The 19,697-nt window shown below is 52.4% G+C and overlaps 1 protein-coding gene across 3 annotated transcripts in view; it reads left to right on the forward strand.

Annotated features, from left to right (window-relative positions):
* The window catches only part of LOC142487984 (uncharacterized), a 50,866-nt gene that overhangs the window by 2,931 nt on the left and 28,238 nt on the right, over window positions 1-19,697 (forward strand). Inside the window, exons 2-4 of one of the 3 annotated variants that reach the window (XM_075588234.1) lie at window positions 11,162-11,332; window positions 14,463-14,600; window positions 18,372-18,515. In XM_075588234.1, the coding sequence (XP_075444349.1) occupies window positions 11,162-11,332; window positions 14,463-14,600; window positions 18,372-18,515 (453 nt within the window). The remainder of the gene's footprint in view (window positions 1-11,161; window positions 11,333-14,462; window positions 14,601-18,371; window positions 18,516-19,697) is intronic. The other 2 variants (XM_075588236.1, XM_075588235.1) reach the window with 2 other exon arrangements.

A 19,697-nucleotide genomic window follows, 5' to 3' on the forward strand; every position in this document is an offset into this window, starting at 1 on the left:
ACTGTAGTCAGCTTCAACTCCTGGCTTCGGAGACAGGGCAGTTGCTACCCTGAAAACCAGTATTCAAATTGAATACTTTGTTTCTCACGGCAGCACGCACGGCAGCACGCCCTCCCTCCGAAGCCAGCACCCTGAATGAGGCCTTACACGTTGCTGGCTTTCTCCATATCCATGTATGTCTGTATGTATGTATATCTTTATGTATATAGCGCCATCTAGCTACATACAGCAGTAATACACGGGACCTAATACAGCACATAATATAACATCATGGGAATAAGCATTTCCGACATAAGGAAAAGGAGTCACTGCCCCAAAGAGCTTACAATCTAAGGATCAGATAAGGACAAATTATTACAAAGCTGTGAGACGACGTGTTAGCCGCCCCTGTCCCATCCCACCCTGTCCCGTCCAGCCACACCTTGTCCCATCCCACCCTGTCCCGTCCAGCCACACCCTGTCCCATCCCACCCTGTCCCGTCCAGCCACACCCTGTCCCATCCCACCCTGTCCCGTCCAGCCACACCCTGTCCCGTCCAGCCACACCCTGTCCCGTCCAGCCACACCCTGTCCCGTCCAGCCACACCCTGTCCCGTCCAGCCACACCCTGTCCCATCCCACCCTGTCCCGTCCAGCCACACCCTGTCCGATCCCACCCTGTCCCGTCCAGCCACACCCTGTCCCATCCCACCCTGTCCCGTCCAGCCACACCCTGTCCCGTCCAGCCACACCCTGTCCCGTCCAGCCACACCCTGTCCCATCCCACCCTGTCCCGTCCAGCCACACCCTGTCCCATCCCACCCTGTCCCGTCCAGCCACACCCTGTCCCATCCCACCCTGTCCCGTCCAGCCACACCCTGTCCCATCCCACCCTGTCCCGTCCAGCCACACCGTCCCGTCCAGCCACACCCTGTCCCGTCCAGCCACACCCTGTCCCATCCCACCCTGTCCCGTCCAGCCACACCCTGTCCCGTCCAGCCACACCTTGTCCCATCCCACCCTGTCCCGTCCAGCCACACCTGTCCCATCCCACCCTGTCCCATCCAGCCACACCTTGTCCCATCCCACCCTGTCCCGTCCAGCCACACCTTGTCCCATCCCACCCTGTCCCGTCCAGCCACACCCTGTCCCATCCCACCCTGTCCCGTCCAGCCACACCCTGTCCCATCCCACCCTGTCCAGCCACACCCTGTCCCATCCCACCCTGTCCAGCCACACCCTGTCCCATCCCACCCTGTCCAGCCACACCCTGTCCCATCCCACCCTGTCAGCCACACCTGTCCCATCCCACTTGTCCCGTCCAGCCACACCCTGTCCCATCCCACCCTGTCCCGTCCAGCCACACCCTGTCCCATCCCACCCTGTCCCGTCCAGCCACACCCTGTCCCATCCCACCCTGTCCCGTCCAGCCACACCCTGTCCCATCCCACCCTGTCTGTCCAGCCACACCCTGTCCCATCCCACCTGTCCCGTCCAGCCACACCCTGTCCCGTCCCACCCTGTCCCATCCCACCCTGTCCCGTCCAGCCACACCCTGTCCCATCCCACCCTGTCCCGTCCAGCCACACCCTGTCCCATCCCACCCTGTCCCGTCCAGCCACACCCTGTCCCATCCCACCCTGTCCCGTCCAGCCACACCCTGTCCCGTCCAGCCACACCCTGTCCATCCCACCCTGTCCCGTCCAGCCACACCCTGTCCCATCCCACCCCTGTCCCGTCCAGCCACACCCTGTCCCGTCCCACCCTGTCCCGTCCAGCCACACCCTGTCCCATCCCACCCTGTCCCGTCCAGCCACACCCTGTCCCATCCCACCCTGTCCCGTCCAGCCACACCCTGTCCCATCCCACCCTGTCCCGTCCAGCCACACCCTGTCCCGTCCCACCCTGTCCCGTCCAGCCACACCCTGTCCCATTCCACCCTGTCCAGCCACACCCTGTCCCGTCCAGCCACACCCTGTCCCATCCCACCCTGTCCAGCCACACCCTGTCCCATCCCACCCTGTCCCGTCCAGCCACACCCTGTCCCATCCCACCCTGTCCCGTCCAGCCACACCCTGTCCCATCCCACCCTGTCCAGCCACACCCTGTCCCATCCCACCCTGTCCAGCCACACCCTGTCCCATCCCACCCTGTCCAGGCCACACCCTGTCCCATCCACCCTGTCCAGCCACACCTGTCCATCCCACCCTGTCCAGCCACACCCTGTCCCATCCCACCCTGTCCCGTTTAGCCACACCCTGTCCCATCCCACCCTGTCCCGTCCAGCCACACCCTGTCCCATCCCACCCTGTCCCGTCCAGCCACACCATGTCCCATCCCACCCTGTCCCGTCCAGCCACACCCTGTCCCATCCCACCCTGTCCCGTCCAGCCACACCCTGTCCCATCCCACCCTGTCCCGTCCAGCCACACCCTGTCCCATCCCACCCTGTCCCGTCCAGCCACACCCTGTCCCGTCCCACCCTGTCCCGTCCAGCCACACCTGTCCCATTCCACCCTGTCCAGCCACACCCTGTCCCATCCCACCCTGTCCAGCCACACCCTGTCCCATCCCACCCTGTCCCGTCCAGCCACACCCTGTCCCATCCCACCCTGTCCCGTCCCACCCTGTCCCGTCCAGCCACACCCTGTCCCATCACACCCTGTCCCATCCCACCCTGTCCCGTCCAGCCACACCCTGTCCCATCCCACCCTGTCCCGTCCCACCCCTGTCCCGTCCAGCCACACCCTGTCGGGTCAGTAGAAGACGCAGGGCAATAGAAGACACGTCCTGCCCTGTAAGACGTGGGGAGAGTAGAAGATGCGTCCTGCCAGACCTGCCCTGTCGGAGTCAGTACAAAAGACGCGTTCTGCCCCACCCCCACCCTGTCGGGGTCAGTAGAAGGGATGTGGGGCAGTAGAAGACGTGGGGGCAGCAGAGGACGTGGGGCAGTCTCGGTCCTGACTTTATTGACTTGTTGATAGATTTGTTTTAAAAATCTTGTTCGATCTTTATTATTTATTTATAGACTCAAACGTTATTACTCCCGTCTACTCCTCCCCCCCTCCCCCTCTATATTATTAGTGTAACACTCTCTCCCCTCCCCCCTATATTATTCGTGTAACACCTCTCTCCCCCTCCCCCTCTATATTATTAGTGTAACACCTCTCTCCCCTCCCCCTATATTATTCGTGTAACACCTCTCTCCCCCTCCCCCCCTATATTATTCGTGTAACACCTCTGTAACACCTCTCTCCCCTCCCCCCTATATTATTTGTGTAACACCTCTCTCTCCTCCCCCCTATATTATTCGTGTAACACCTCTCTCCCCTCCACCCCCCCTATATTATTCAGTGTAACACCTCTCTCTCCCTCCCCCCCCCTATATTATTCGTGTAACACCTCTCTCCCCCTCCCCCCTATATTATTCGTGTAACACCTCTCTCCCCTCCCCCTATATTATTCGTGTAACACCTCTCTCCCCTCCCCCTATATTATTCGTGTAACCTCTCTCCCCTCCCCCTATATTATTCGTGTAACACCTCTCTCCCCTCCCCCCTATATTATTCGTTGTAACACCTCTCTCCCTCCCCACCTATATTATTCGTGTAACACCTCTCTCCCCTCCCCCCTATATTATTCGTGTAACACCTCCTCTCCCCCCCTTCCCCCCCCCTATATTATTCGTGTAACACCTCTCTCCCCCTCCCCCCTATATTATTCGTGTAACACCTCTCTCCCCCTCCCCCTATATTATTCGTGTAACACCTCTTCCCCCTCCCCCCTATATTATTCGTGTAACACCTCTCTCCCCCTCCCCCCCTATATTATTCGTGTAACACCTCTCTCCCCTCCCCCTATATTATTCGTGTAACACCTCTCTCCCCTCCCCCTATATTATTCGTGTAACACCTCTCTCCTCCCCCCCTCCCCCCCCTATATTATTCGTGTAACACCTCTCTCCCCCCCCCTATATTATTCGTGTAACACCACTCTCCCCCATGGCTCAGGAAAAGGGTCACACAAAAATAGTCCCAGTGTGTCTTCCCGTCTCTTGAAGCAGAATGTTGCTGGTGGGTGTGCGGGGTTGCTGGCGGTGGACCTTGTTTTCTCCGGGTGCTGAGCGGTTGACCTTGTTTTCTCCGGGTGCTGAGCGGTGGACCTTGTTTTCTCCGGGTGCTGAGCGGTTGACCTTGTTTTCTCCGGGTGCTGAGCGGTTGACCTTGTTTTCCTCCGGGGTGCTGAGCGGTTGACCTTGTTTTCCCCGGGTGCTGAGCGGTGGATCTTATTTTCCCGGGGGCTGAGCGGGGGACCTTGTTTTCTCCGGGTGCTGAGCGGGGGACCTTATTTTCTCCGGGTGCTGAGCGGGGGACCTTGTTTTCTCCGGGTGCTGAGGCGGGGGGACCTTGTTTTCCCCGGGTGCTGAGCGGGGGGACCTTGTTTTCTCCGGGTGCTGAGCGGGGGACCTTGTTTTCTCCGGGTGCTGAGCGGGGACCTTGTTTTCTCCGGGTGCTGAGCGGTTGACCTTGTTTTCCCCAGGTGCTGAGCGGGGGACCTTGTTTTCTCCGGGTGCTGAGCGGGGGACCTTGTTTTCTCCGGGTGCTGAGCGGGGACCTTGTTTTCTCCGGGTGCTGAGCGGTTGACCTTGTTTTCCCCAGGTGCTGAGCGGGGGACCTTGTTTTCCCTTCCGGTGCTGAGGTCCGTAGAGGCTCTTGATGAGTGAATAAAAATAGAGGCCCGCCAGGAACTTTTATGAACTTTATTTACAGATAACATGAACAACAGGACTGTTTTTCAGTATCTTTTTAGACCCCCTGCACTCCAGTTCCTTACACCAGGGGTGCGCAAACTTATTGAGCTGCACCACCCTGCCCGGGAGCCGCAGCGTTTGCGCCCCCCCTCTCCAAATGACTCAGCGTCAAATGACGCAGCGGGATATGTGACGTCATTTGACGCCGCGTTGCCATGGCGACACGTCACTGAAGGCCCGCAGAGAACAGGTGAGTTACAGAGGCTTCACGTCTCCGCCGGCATTTCATTTAAATGCCGTGGGGAAGAGCGCGGGGCCTCTGCAACCGCCCGCGCCCCCCCCAGTTTGCGCACCGCTTCCTTAGACCTTTTGCCCTGCCTGGGACAGAGCTGGACCCTTGCATCCAGCAATTCCCATCAGTTCCAGCCAGGTCTCTTTCTAAGGCCCTGCGGCCGAGAACCAACTCCCTGCGGTGGTATAATTTCCCTTGAAATGCTGGTCTCTGGATACGTGCCATAACACTAAAAAAACCATAGAGTTATTCCCCTTACAGGTTAGCAGAGCCTGGAGACGCCCCCCTTCTGGGTCCTCCTGGGATCTGAGGATGGAGGAGGTTCTGTTCTGGCTGACAGATTCAATCTGGTGACATTGGATACCGAGGCTTGAGCCTCATTACTCCGAGTTCTCTTGTTGAGTGTATTGTCGCACATTAAGGCCTCGGACACGCTTACCGCTGGCGTGCTGAGGCGCGCTGAGGCTCAGGGAAGGCGGGGTGCTTTCCCTGGCCTTGCGTTTGCTTACCGCAAGCGCTCTCAGCAGGCCGTCAGGGGGCGGTCCGGTCACTGGCCGCGGGCGCGTCACTGGCCGGGGGCGGGGCAATGACGTCACGGAGCTGGTTCGCCCTCATTGGGCGAACCGCTCACGTGACCGGCCTGTCTCGCTGGCAAGCGGGGGAATTTTAAATTCCCCCTAAGACCCTGCGCTTCCGCAAGCGCGCGGCAGCGCAGGTGAGCCCCTACTAAAGCCGCTCTAATTGCGGCTGTAGGGGCTCAGTGCTGAGCGGGGAAGCGCGCGTCAGCAAGCTTCCGCCAGCAAGCAGGTAACATGTCCAAGGCCTTAGAAAGCTTCTTGATCTGTGTTACTTGCCACAGTTGAGTTGGTTTCACAGGGTCAGCGCTGTGATGGGTCGTGGGGTAGCGGTTGAATGGGTTTGCAGCAAGTTTCTTGATCAGCGGATCTGCATTCTGGTCCAGTACTTTGTAACCATTCTTGTTGAGCTTCTTTAAATGTTCGTCCAGCATCTCGTTGCCCAGTTCCCTGTGAAGGTGGATTGCTAAACCTGGCCTTATATAACCCTTGCAACCCCCCCTCCTCAGGTATTGAGCAGAATAAAGGGTGGGCTAACATTAAACAGAGCCACCCCCTACAGGCTGACTCTTCTAGCAACTTCTAGAAGCCGGGAGTGCCGGACATCTGCAACTTCTAGAAGCCGGGAGTGGCCGGACATCTAACCTTTAAAATGATACATAAAATATGTTACATGGGAACATGCAACATTTACGGTCTGTGAAAAGAATTAACCCCTTCACTCCCCCAGGGACCAGCACTGACTAGGAAAACTTTAGCATTCCCCCATTCCCCCATGGGTCCTACATTTGTTTCCCATTCCTCCCGCCTTTTATTTCTGAACCCCCAACCCATACACGAGGGGTGCGCAAATTTTTTTTCTTTGCGACCCCCTGCCTGCTCTTTCCCCTGGGACTGGGGGAGAGCTGAGGGGGACTGGGGGAGATCTGAGGGGGACTGGGGAGATCTGAGGGGGACTGGGGAGATCTGAGGGGGACTGGGGGAGATCTGAGGGGGACTGGGGAGATCTGAGGAGGACTGGGGGAGATCTGAGGGGGACTGGGGAGATCTGAGGGGGACTGGGGGAGATCTGAGGAGGACTGGGGAGATCTGAGGGGGACTGGGGAGATCTGAGGGGGACTGGGGGAGATCTGAGGAGGACTGGGGGAGATCTGAGGAGGACTGGGGGAGATCTGAGGGGGACTGGGGGAGATCTGAGGGGGACTGGGGGAGATTTGAGGGGGACTGGGGGAGATCTGAGGGGGACTGGGGAGATCTGAGGGGGACTGGGGAGATCTGAGGAGGACTGGGGGAGATCTGAGGGGGGCTGGGGGAGATCTGAGGGGGACTGGGGAGATCTGAGGGGGACTGGGGGAGATCTGAGGGGGACTGGGGGAGATCTGAGGGGGACTGGGGGAGATCTGAGGGGGACTGGGGAGATCTGAGGAGGACTGGGGGAGATCTGAGGGGGACTGGGGAGATCTGAGGGGGACTGGGGAGATCTGAGGAGGACTGGGGGAGATCTGAGGGGGACTGGGGAGATCTGAGGGGGACTGGGGGAGATCTGAGGGGGACTGGGGGAGATCTGAGGAGGACTGGGGGAGATCTGAAGGGGACTGGGGGAGATCTGAGGGGGACTGGGGGAGATCTGAGGGGGACTGGGGGAGATCTGAGGGGGACTGGGGGAGATCTGAGGGGGACAGGGGGAGATCTGAGGGGGACTGGGGGAGATCTGAGGGGGACTGGGGGAGATCTGAGGGGGACTGGGGGAGATCTGAGGAGGACGGGGGAGATCTGAGGGGGACTGGGGGAGATCTGAGGGGGACAGGGGGAGATCTGAGGGGGACAGGGGGAGATCTGAGGGGGACAGGGGAGATCTGAGGGGGACAGGGGGAGATCTGAGGGGGACTGGGGGAGATCTGAGGGGGACTGGGGAGATCTGAGGGGGACTGGGGAGATCTGAGGGGGACTGGGGGAGATCTGAGTAGGACTGTGGGAGATCTGAGGAGGACTGGGGAGATCTGAGGAGGACTGGGGGAGATCTGAGGGGGGCTGGGGGAGATCTGAGGAGGACTGTGGGAGATCTGAGGGGGACTGGGGGAGATCTGAGGAGGACTGGGGGAGATCTGAGGGGGACTGGGGGAGATCTGAGGGGGACTGGGGGAGATCTGAGGGGGACTGGAGGAGATCTGAGGGGGACTGGGGGAGATCTGAGGGGGACTGGGGGAGATCTGAGGGGGACTGGGGGAGATCTGAGGAGGACTGGGGGAGATCTGAGGGGGACTGGGGGAGATCTGAGGAGGACTGGGGGAGATCTGAGGGGGACTGGGGGAGATCTGAGGAGGACTGGGGGAGATCTGAGGGGGACTGGGGGAGATCTGAGGGGGACTGGGGAGATCTGAGGGGGACTGGGGGGAGATCTGAGGAGGACTGGGGGAGATCTGAGGAGGACTGGGGGAGATCTGAGGGGGACTGGGGGAGATCTGAGGGGGACTGGGGGAGATCTGAGGATGAGAAGCCGATGATGGTGATGATGATGGGGAGAGTTGATGATGATGATGAGGAAGAGAGTTAATGGTGATGATGATGAGGGGGAGAAGCTGGTGATGGTGATGATGAGGGGGAGAAGCTGATGATGGTGATGATGAGGGGGAGAAGCTGATGATGGTGATGATGAGGGGGAGAAGCTGATGATGGTGATGATGAGGGGGAGAAGCTGATGATGGTGATGATGATGGGGAGAGTTGATGATGAGGAGGAAGAGAGTTAATGATGATGATGAGGGGGAGAAGCTGATGATGGTGATGATGAGGGGGAGAGTTGATGAGGAAGAGAGTTAATGATGATGATGATGAGGGGGACAAGCTGATGATGGTGATGATGGTGATGATGAGGGGGAGAAACTGAAGATGATGGCGATGATGAGGGGGAGAAACTGATGATGGTGATGGTGATGATGAGGGGGAGAAGCTGAAGATGATGGTGATGATGAGGGGGAGAAGCTGATGATGGTGATGATGGTGATGAGGGGGAGAAGCTGATGATGATGGGGAGAAGCTGATGATGATGAGGGGGAGAAGCTGATGATGATGATGGGGAGAAGCTGATGATGATGAGGGGGAGAAGCTGATGATGATGACTTTTCACTATGAAAGGGCAGTAAGGTGAGAGAGAACCGGTTGCTAACATCCCTGAATCCCACACTGCACATAGGCCCGTATGCGTTTTATGGCAAATGTGGTGCAATTATGGGGCAAATATACCATCAAAGAAAAAAAAACCCTATAGATTGAAAGGATTTTCTTTCGCTGAAGCGCCTGGGGCAGGGGTTTTTTTTCAGCCCAGAATTGCAGCGCTTCGATTCATAGACCTCCCCCAGATTCCCCCCAACATGTCTCATGGCATTGTCACTGACCCCATCCTGATTATCTCCTGGATCAGGAGTGCTCAACTCCAGTCCTCCAGCCCCCACCCCTCCCCCCAACAGGCCAGGTTTTTGGGATATCCCTGCGTCAGCACAGGTGGCGCACTCAGTCCCTGCTTGATGGAGCCAGCTGTGCTGAAGCTGGGATATCCTGAAAAACTGACCTGTGTGTGGCTGGAGTTGCCCGCCCTGGTTCAGAATAAGCAGTTTAACATCTTCTGGTGTATTGTGGTCTCCTCGGATATTCTGACCTCGCACTGACACATCGGGGGGGGGGGAGGGATGTTTGTTTTCTCGTTTTGCTTTTTCTATCATCCTGACTGCGGCGTATAAAATAAAGTTCTGTCTCCCGGCGTAAAAATATATAAAATAGGGCGCGCCGGCCGCTGAGCACAAAATAGCGGGCGTGGGACTTTAGCGCTTGTTAGGCCGCGGCCCCAGTCTGCGCTGTACCACACGCGCGCCCGGCGAAGTGGGGACGCGTGCACTGCGCTTCACTGCGATCTGTGGCAGATGCAGGAGATTGCAATGGGGGGGGGGGGGCAGCCCCCCTGCCCCAGGAGGGGATAGCCCCCCAGCCCCATTGAGGGGCGGTACTTGTTTGTGCGCTGTAGAACGTACTGGGGACGGAGCCTTACTGGGGTGAGTGTTAGAAAAGGCGGAGTTTCATTTGCGGGCCCAATTTTATGTGCCTCCGATTTCCCCTTTATTTAATAAATAAATGATAATAAATAAGTGAGCACACACGATCGCTGCCTGAAGATGCAGAACCTGTAACCTTTGCCCTGGAACCATTTGGTTCCCTGCCCCATTATAAAAATCATCACCATGTAGACCAGCGGTGCGCAAACTTTTTTTTCTTTGCGCGCCCCCTCTCTTAACTTTTCTCCGGCATGGGCAGCGTCATTTGCCGTCGCGTTGCATTTGACCCCGTGCGTCACTTGACACCGCGTTGTCATGGCGACGCGTCGCCAGCTGAGAGCAGGTAAGAGGGAGTTACATTTTAATTTAAATGTTGTGAGGAAAAGCGCGGGACCTCTGTAAGTGCAGCGCCCCCCCCCCAGAGAATCTCGCGCACCCGTGATGTAGACATCAGCTTAGAAGACCACTCTGGGAAATAGATGGGCATGCTCACATAACCACTCAGGAGACCGGGAGGGCACTTTGCCAGTGGGAAGAGAGGTCGGGTCCCACTCAACATCAGAGATGGGCAAATCCGTCCAAATCCGTCTCCCAGATTTTCTCGCATTTACCCCCCCACCCCCGCAAAAAACTGTTTTGCGGTGTAAAATCCGCAAACGGATTTGGTCAGTTTTAATACCACGCGGATTCATCAAGAAACGCCATTAGATACAACCTGTGGCCGGATTTGTAGAATCCAAACCCGCGGCTTCAGCAATCTAGTGGCGAATCCGTCCACGAGTGGCAGAATCCGTCCACGGGTGGCAGAATCCGCTCGAGCGTATTGGTAATAATAATAATTTTAAAAATCCGCAAAACGCAAATCACCCCTTTGGAGATTGATCCGCTGAAATCCGTGGACCAACGGAACCGGCCGATCCGCTGCAGATCCAAATCCGCCCCCCCCCCCCAACATTTGCCCATCTCTACTCAACATGCAGTAACATGCAAACCAGGAGAAGCCAAACACCAGTGTAATAGGTTTACAGACTTCCAGAAACATCTTCAAGCTTTTATTGAGTCTTGGCGTAATGCAAATGTCAACTGTCCTACGCGCGAGGCAAATACTCAACTTTGGAAGGTTAGATTTAGAACATGGAACATGGAACTTGGAACGTCACAGCTGGAAGCAGCAGCTTGGCCCAGCCGGCTGGCTCTTTCGGCAATACGTGACCTACAGTACATAATAGTTACCTAACTTGTATGAATCATGTTGCCGCCCTGAAAAATATGCTCGTATCCCACTAGAAGTCAATGGGAGATGCAGAGTCCCCCCTCCCCGCCACTTTCTTCCAAAGTAGATGGGTGGGATGGAAGGATGGACACATGTGCTTATTTATCCCATACAAATGAACCATTCAATGTGGTCCTCCGACATAGCACATGATTCAGCCCTTTAAGTTCTTCAGTTCTAATAGATTGTGAAACATAATCTCTTCCCCTCCCCACCCTCCATAATCTGATTGATTTTTCTTGTGGAGGACGAGTTCACCGCAGCAATAATGAGGAACAAACGCCAAACTGAAGCCAAGCGCAAGCCCAAGCCCAAACCCAAGCCAAGGACCTGCCCAGGCTGCTTCTCGGGCATCAACAGTATGACAGAGGCGGTTAAAAGAAAAAGAAGAGAAGATGGGACTGTAGCAGAGACACAGGTGGGAAAGTCTGCATTATATGTAACATATTGGGCAACGTTTACTAAATGGTATACCCCATAAAATGGGGTGCAAGGTGCCTTAAAGCTTAGCACCATCTAGTTAATATGGTGATATATCCCTAGTTTGCTCAGACTCAAAAAGAGCTGTGTATCGATGTCATGTTGGCCTGTACACTTATATATCAGTGTGATGGTGCTCGTCTCCGATCAGGAAGCGGACCCGCAGGACTGAGGTAGGGATGCAAATTAACCGACCAGTGTAGCTGTAGTCGGTAAACAGGCAGGAGGTCAGGGCTGGCGGCAGTGGTGCAAAGTCCAGGCAAAGGGTCAGGGAAGGCGGCAGGCAGCGAGGTCGGGGTCACAGTCCGGGGTCAGCAACAGGGATTCCAAATGAACAGGCTAGCCACAGCAACAGGCTATGCACAGCAACAGGCTATGCACAGCAACAGGCTATGCACAGCAACAGGCTAGCCTCCGGAACAGGGAAGCCACAGGGATGGCTCATGAACAAGGAAGGCTCAGCAACAGGCTAGGCACAGCAACAGGAACAGGGAAGGCCCACGGACATGGAAGGCTCAGCTACTTGAACCCGAGGTGGCCAGGAGCACAGGTAAACCTATACAACGTTCAAGCAGGGTATGGAAGTCACTGACTGCTATTTAACCCCTTGAACAGTTGCAGCCAATATAGCAGGCTGCCAGTAACCAAAATGTCCACAGCAGCCAGGTGAGGGTGTGTTCCAGCCAAAGCCTGGACTGGAATCCTTACAACCAGGGTGAATTCACAGTACGTAGAACTGTACATTTCCCTGTGTTCTCCTCGCTGTACTAGTCAATAACAGATAATGGGGACTATTCATCTCCAGGCTGCAAAACGGGGCCAGCAATGCTGCACCAGGATTATCATGGAAAAGCAAATATCCCATTGAGAACAATTCAATTTCCTACTTTGATAAATATTATTTATTTATTTATAAAATATTTTACCAGGAAGTAATACATTGAGAGTTACCTCTCGTTTTCAAGTATGTCCTGGGCACAGAGTAAAACAAATAATACATGGCTACAAATACAGTTACATAATTGAACAGGGTATACATTATATACAAGACATTGCGTGCATAGTTAAAGAAAATATATATTATGGGCATATGAAACAGTTACAGACCAGATTAAAATGTGAGACAGCCTTAGATTTGAAAGAACTTAAACTGGTGGTGTTCCAGTTTTGGGGTGCACGGTAGGAGAAGGAGGAACGTCCGGATACTTTGTTGAGCCTTGGGACCATGAACAGTCTTTTGGAGTCTGATCTCAGGTGATAAGTGCTGCATGTGGTAGGGGTGAGGAGCTTGTTCAGGTAGCTGGGTAGCTTGCCCATGAAGAATTTAAAGGTAAGACAGGAAAGGTGAACTTTGCGCCTAGACTCTAGTGATGACCAATCTAGTTCTTTGAGCATATCGCAGTGATGTGTGTTGTAGTTGCATTGGAGAACAAAACGTCAAATTGAATTGTAGAGTGTGTCAAGTTTGCTAAGGTGGGTTTGAGGTGCTGAGCCATATACTATGTCTCCATAGTCAATAATTGGCATTAGCATCTGCTGTGCGATACGCTTTCTGACCAGGAGACTTAGGGAGGATTTGTTCCTGTAAAGTACCCCTAGTTTGGCATAGGTCTTGGTTGTCAGGGTATCAATGTGCATCCCGAATGTTAAGTGGGAGTCAAACCATAAGCCCAGGTATTTAAAACTAGTGACAGGGGTTAGGGTGGTGTTAGCGTTGGTTCTAATCAGGAGCTCAGTCACTGGAAGCTTTAAAAATTTAGTCTTGGTCCCAAACACCATTGTTACAGTCTTGTCAGTGTTTAAAAACAGTTTGTTTTGGGAAATCCAGTCTATAGAAATATAATGAAGTACTTTTGCACTTTTGCACTGTGGTCCCCAGTTGTCTCTGGGAAGTCTTGATAACTGATCCCTTAAAAAGATCTATATTTTCATCCAACAATCTACCTAATAGAAGCGTTCACATGTTGGCATGAGGTGTAAGTGACCCAACAAGGGTTTTAATGATGTCATTTGAGTCATTCAAGTGTCATGTGGGGGATGTGTCAAATTTGCTTTAGAATAAAATAGCCCCACATTCATAGAAAATGACCCCATGGCTTCTATGCATTCTATGTGTCAAACACAATTATAACAGATAATGGGATTTCCATTTGGTGTTGGAATAATACAAACAAAAAGCTGAATAACAAGGTATATTTATATATCCTGCGTTGATTTTTCCGAGCTTGCTCCAGTCGGAGCTGGGGTGGGACGGAGCTGGGGTGGGAGGCAAAAAACGGAGCTGGGGGGGGTCCAAAACAGAGCTGGGGGGTCAAAAACGGAGCTGCGGGGGTGTCAAAAACAGCTGCGGGGGGGTCAAAAATGGAGCTGCGGGGGGGGGGGGGGGGTCAAAAACGGAGCTGCGGGGTGGGGGTCAAAAAAGGAGCTTGGGGGGGTCAAAAACGGAGCTGGGGGGGTCAAAAATGGAACTGGGGGATCAAAACGGAGCTGGGGGGCGGGGGAAAATACTCACACGTTTCAGTTAAGCCTCCCCTCCAGCAGCAGGAGCAACAGCCGACAGCACCAGGGAGCATTTCATCACCTCAGGCAGCAGCAGCAGTAGTGTGGACGGGGGTTTGGGACCTCTGGGTTAAAGCGCACCAGCCAATGAGAGCCATGGGGAGGCGGGACACACGGGGGGGGGGAGACACCGGCCAATGAGAGCCGTGGGAGGGAGGGCGGTCGGACCGATGGACCAATCAAATGGTCTACAGAGACTCACAACCAAGATTTTCAATTATATAGATATAGTTAAGGGGGAGTTGGGAGAGAAGTAAAGCTGGGTTTAACTCTGTTATTTAACTCCTGCCTAACTATGGTGTTACACCTAACACTACAAAAGCCCTATTTCATGGGACATAAAGGGCCATATTCACCAAGCAGTGTTACTATATAACACACAGTCCGTGCACGTAAGGCACCGTGCAGACCATTTATTGCTAAGACTAGCGTTGCTTAGTAAACATGGGCCTGAATCCAGTCTCCGTGCTGAAGCATTGAAGGATTTCATTATTTCTTGTTCTTCGTAGGGAAGTCCGTTTGAAGCTGAGATAGTGATGGGGAGAAGCAGGAGACAAGAGACGAATACGGAGAAAACCAAACCCAAACGCCACAGACCTTGTACCGGCTGCTTCTCTGCCGTGGCGAATCTGGAAATTCAAAGTCGGGTAAGTGAAGCAGAGAGAGAAGCGCCATTTACACAATGACCCATAGATAAGCAGCGCTATGACATCAGATATAGAAAGTGACCGCAGGGAAGAGCCACGTGTCCCACCTCGCCTGCCCATTTCCCGAGCGGCTGTAGGACCTCCGACCCTGTTACATGTTTGGATTTATTGGAAACTGCGGCCAGTTTATAAACAGCCGTCTGAGGCCGGGCTCGTCTTGCTGCGATGCGGGGCGTGGCGTGGCGAACAGACTGAGATAAAAAGCAGTTACTGCCGGATCAGGCTGTGATACTCCGCCCTCACCGCCTGCAGTTGGTTATGGACCTTACATGTTATGTAGGTGCCTTTGAGATCACCACACTGACTGCATTTCAGGCTCCACACCTGTGGAGAGGAGTGTCCTGTTGTGCTGCTGTGTGTACATAATGAGAGGTACACAATAGTATTAACTACCTCTACATTATTTCAGTGCATAGATACAGTACGTAATGCAGCTCTGCTCCTGCCCCTCCTATTCCCTCCTTTCACTGTCCTTGTTCCCTCCGTCTCCCTCCTTGCTGGGGGTCATGGGTGCTACCCCCTTGCTTGTGGTGTCCAGCTGCTGAGGGGGTGCCCTTGGCCTGCCGGACACTACAAGGGAGTTAAAGCAGCAAAACGTGAAAGCTTTTATGTTTTTAGTTTTGTTTTATTCAACTCAATGCCAATTTTAATGAGTTTTAATATATACTGGGCATTGTTTGATTTCTATAGCAGGGTTTTAGCACACCTCCCCAGCAGTGGGAGATCTTTGCAATAGTTTCCTGTTTGTGATCATTTGTCTCCAATGATCCCAGCAGTTTGCACTGTAAATTGTAACACTATATAATGTTACCGTAGTACTATCAGGATACATTGTAGTTGCTGAGTTACACTTACTGAAGGATTGATTGAAACTGAAAGGCGGCCATTATTGTTAGGCACCCAATCAGGATTATTACAGGAGCACCAAATGATTGCCACATCAGGAATGATACAGTATCACAGGGGAGCACAATCTTTTTCCCTGCACCCCCCTGCCGGCTGTCCCCCTCTCCTCACGCCCTCCCACCCCCCCCTCCTTACCTTGGCATTATCACATGCTTTACATATACAAATAAGAAAAGGGGGTGCAGCATTGCTGCTTTGACCCCTTTTATGTGTCACAGGTACACACTGCACACTCCCTCACACTCTGTGTGACATTTGTTGTTTATTTTGGTGACGTGCAACGTTTTTTGCCGGCTGCGTAGGTGCAATTTGCGCTGCAAGGGAGGCGATCAGCCAAAGTATTCAGCTGTACCGGCTCGTACACTACAACCGCAACACACAGGGTCACACACGGGTGAGGGCATCCGTACTGGCACAGGACATTATTCACATCTCTATAGTAACCATGACAAACGGGGACAACTCTGAAACCTCCTGACACATCCTGGGCCCAAAACTGGTCACTGATGAAAGATTTATCTCTGTTTATATTCCGGGCGTATAACTCGGAAGACAGTGCTTACAGAAGGCAATATTTCTTCCAAATAACTGTGAAAATAAACAGATTCAACTCCCACGTGTATTACAGTTTTTGTTATGTGCTTTTAGAGCAGGGGGGGCTCAACGCCTGTCCTCAATACCCCCCAACAGGTCAGGTTTTAAGAATATCCCAGCTTCAGCACAGGTTGCGCAATCAGAGGCTCAATCTTTGACTGAGCCACCTGTGCTGAAGCTGGAATGTCCTTAAAACCTGATCTGTTGGGGGGAGGGGTGGGGGGCTTGAGGACTGGAGATGAGCCCCCCCTGCCCTAGTTTAGAGGTCTTGCTGCAATTACATGTAATGTATATCTCTGTGCTTCTCACATACTAGTGAACAAAGCAGCATCAACAATTGCCAGGCAGTGAGGGTTATGCTATTTTTCTGTGAATCAGGTGCCCCGATATATATTTCATATACAATGAAAGCATACCCTGTCTGTCACCGCTCTCTGGCATGCACCAGTAATTATTCACAAATGTTTTGTTTTCTTTGAGGCTGACAGCATAGTCTCTGGTTAGCGTTTATGACCTTCTAAACAACACGTGCCACTTTTAGTGGGCTATGATAGGCCCCGCCCCCCAATTAAGTCCTCTTTGAAGACCAGCACAGACCTAAGAAAGCCTTGGCTTGTCATAAATCCCATATATTGTATTTTTAAACCCAAGCTGCTGCCTTATTAACGTCTGAAGCACCAGGTTGATTAAAATACATAATATCTCATGATATTATCATGACGGTGGGGGGGGGGGAGAGGGAGGGGACTTGAGGACTGGAGTAGAGCCTCCCTGGTCTATAGAGGCAGAAAGGGTTCAAGGGCACATACCGGTTTAAATAATAAACCCAGTAAACGCACTAGTGAAAAAATGACATTTATACAACTGGAAGTATCGCAGCTCCAGAAATGGACTCGATCCAAGTCCAAACTAGGTACACGAAGGGAAAAAATCAGGAGCGCAAATAGATCCAGGATTTTACAATAAGGAACAAATATATATATATATATATATATATAGTGCAATTTCGTTTAGACTAAAAAAGTGAAAATTCCCAGGTATCTCACTCACACATTTGAGAAGACTGTAGAAGTTAGTGACGTTTCCTCAGGTGACCTCGGCGGGCGTCTCTCAAAACCGGATGAATAGGATGGCTAGGATTCCAATATGTGAAGACGAGAGGAAACAAGGATAGTGCCCATGGTTTTTTTATAAAAGGTGCAAATAAAAGTGTTACACGTACAAATAAGCTGTGTGTACAAGCAGTGAGACCCCCCCAGGGTCAGGCAGTGGAGAGAAGCTGCAGCACTCCTTCCTTCACTGATATGCCACCCGTGACGGCCGTCCACAGGGGAAGAAGAACGACATTGCACTATATATTTTTGGTCCTTATTTTGCATAGTCCTGGATGTATTGGCGCTCCTGATCTTTCTTCCCTTGTCTATGTAACGGTAGCACGCCAATAAACTATCAGCCACGCGAAAGAAGAATGAGGACAGGAGTACAAACCATACGCTCTCTTCCTCTGTAACATGCTTCTCTGCTCAACTTCCTGGCAGCCCTCGATATATTGAAATGTTTCGATATTTCCCCTCTCTCCTCCAAGCTGTCCATGCCGAGGTCCTTCATTCTTTTCTAATACGTTTTGTGATGTAGACCAGGGGTGGCCACCTTCTGTCCTCAAGGGCCACTGATAGGTGGCTCAATCGGTGACTCAGTCGTGACTGCACCACCTGCACTGAAGCAGGGATATCCTGAAAACCTGACCCGTTGGTGGCCCTGGAGGACTGAAGTGGGCCACCCCTGATGTAGACCGTGTCTTAGCCTTATAATGTTGCACGAAACTGTCCGTGTTTATCTCCTCCCCGACAAGTAAGAATGTGGTGTCCTGTACCCTGCTTTGGGAATGACGGGATGTTACCTATTCACAGCAGAGTTTCAATGATGTTAGCTATAGTGCAGTGCAGTGTTGTACCACTGAATACTAGTTTTGGTCTGCAGTCTTTTCTGATTTGCCCCCCAAACACGAACCCCGAGAGGATGTTTCCTCGGAGGTTTGACGAGAAGTTGTGTTCTATTTCAACGCTGTGTTGCAGAATTACTCCAAGACAATCAGCGTTTTGTTTGAGAAAATTACATTGTTGAAGACTAGCGCTGCTTAGTAAACACGGGCCTGAAGCCAGCCTCTGTGTTGCAGCATTGAAGGATGTCATTATTTCTCCTACTTTGTAGCAAAGTCCCTTTGAAGCTGAGATAGTGAGGGAGAGAAGCAGGAGACACGCTACCAATACAAAGAAAACCAAACCCAAACCCAAACCCATCAAACCGTGTACCAGCTGCTACTCTCCCGTGGCACATCTGGAAAGCCCAAATAGGGTAAGTGAAGCAGAGAGAGAAGCGGGATTTACACAATGAACCATAAATAAGCAGCGCTATGACATCAGATATAGAAAGTGACTGCAGAGAAGAGCCACGTGTCCCACCTCATCTGTCCATTTCCCGAGCGGATGTAGAACCTCCAACCCTGTTACATGTTTGGATTTATTTGAAACTGCGGCCAGTTTATAAATTGCCTTCTAATTGATGTATTTATAAAATGTTTTACCTGGAAGTAATACATTGAGAGTTACCTCTCGTTTTCAAGTATGTCCTGGGCACAGAGTTATTAAATGTTAATTTAATGTTACAGTAAATGAACAGGGGTTATACAGTGAATTCACAGACATTTCATGGACAGATAGAGTTGGAAAATTGGGTGCAGCGGATAAAGGGCTGGTAAGTTTCAGATTTGAAATAGAGAAGCATTAACATCACCAAACATCAGCAAACAGCTCACACCTTTTAGCTTCCCTTCAGCTGCACCAAAGGCTGTCTACCTTTTGGGACAACAGAGAAGTAGACTGAAGGGGTTCAGATTGTCACGGTAGCTAGTGATAGGTTATAATATACACAAAATATCTTGGTTGAATTGAACACGACTTAGATATAATAAAGATAGTTTATTCCTTAAATAGGTGAACACCCAAGATAATACAAATAACAGTCAAAATATAGCACTTACTTCAGGGGTTGGACAATGAAGCAATCAGGTACAGGATTGGCAATTCATTCAGCAATACAGGTTCAAATGAAGACATCACGAAAAGACACTGGGTATAGGGCTTACACTCGTTTATATGGAGTTTCAGCCCCATACCCTAACATTGGGCGCCTAAAAGTCTACCAGACTTGTATCTGGTCAGGAAACCCTTTTGTCTGTAAGTGTGAATTATGGCATTTACAGACCGCTCTGGCTCTGCATTTCTCCGCCCTATTGTACACAATCAGAGTGGTCAAGTCTTTGATCAGGGGGGCTGTTGTAGACAAAGGGTCGCCCTCCTGAACATTAACATAAAGCAGAGCCAGTAACTTTCCCGGGCTTTTATACCAGCCTTTCAAAACAGTATATTCTTTAATATCTACACATATTAAAATAATCCGTTCTGTGGGTCTGAGCGGGCTGAAATTTGCCAGGTCCTCATGCCGGAGGACCTTTGCCATAGTGGCCAAATATCAGCC

Source organism: Ascaphus truei, chromosome 2 (assembly GCF_040206685.1).
Source record: "Ascaphus truei isolate aAscTru1 chromosome 2, aAscTru1.hap1, whole genome shotgun sequence".
NCBI lineage: Eukaryota > Metazoa > Chordata > Amphibia > Anura > Ascaphidae > Ascaphus > Ascaphus truei.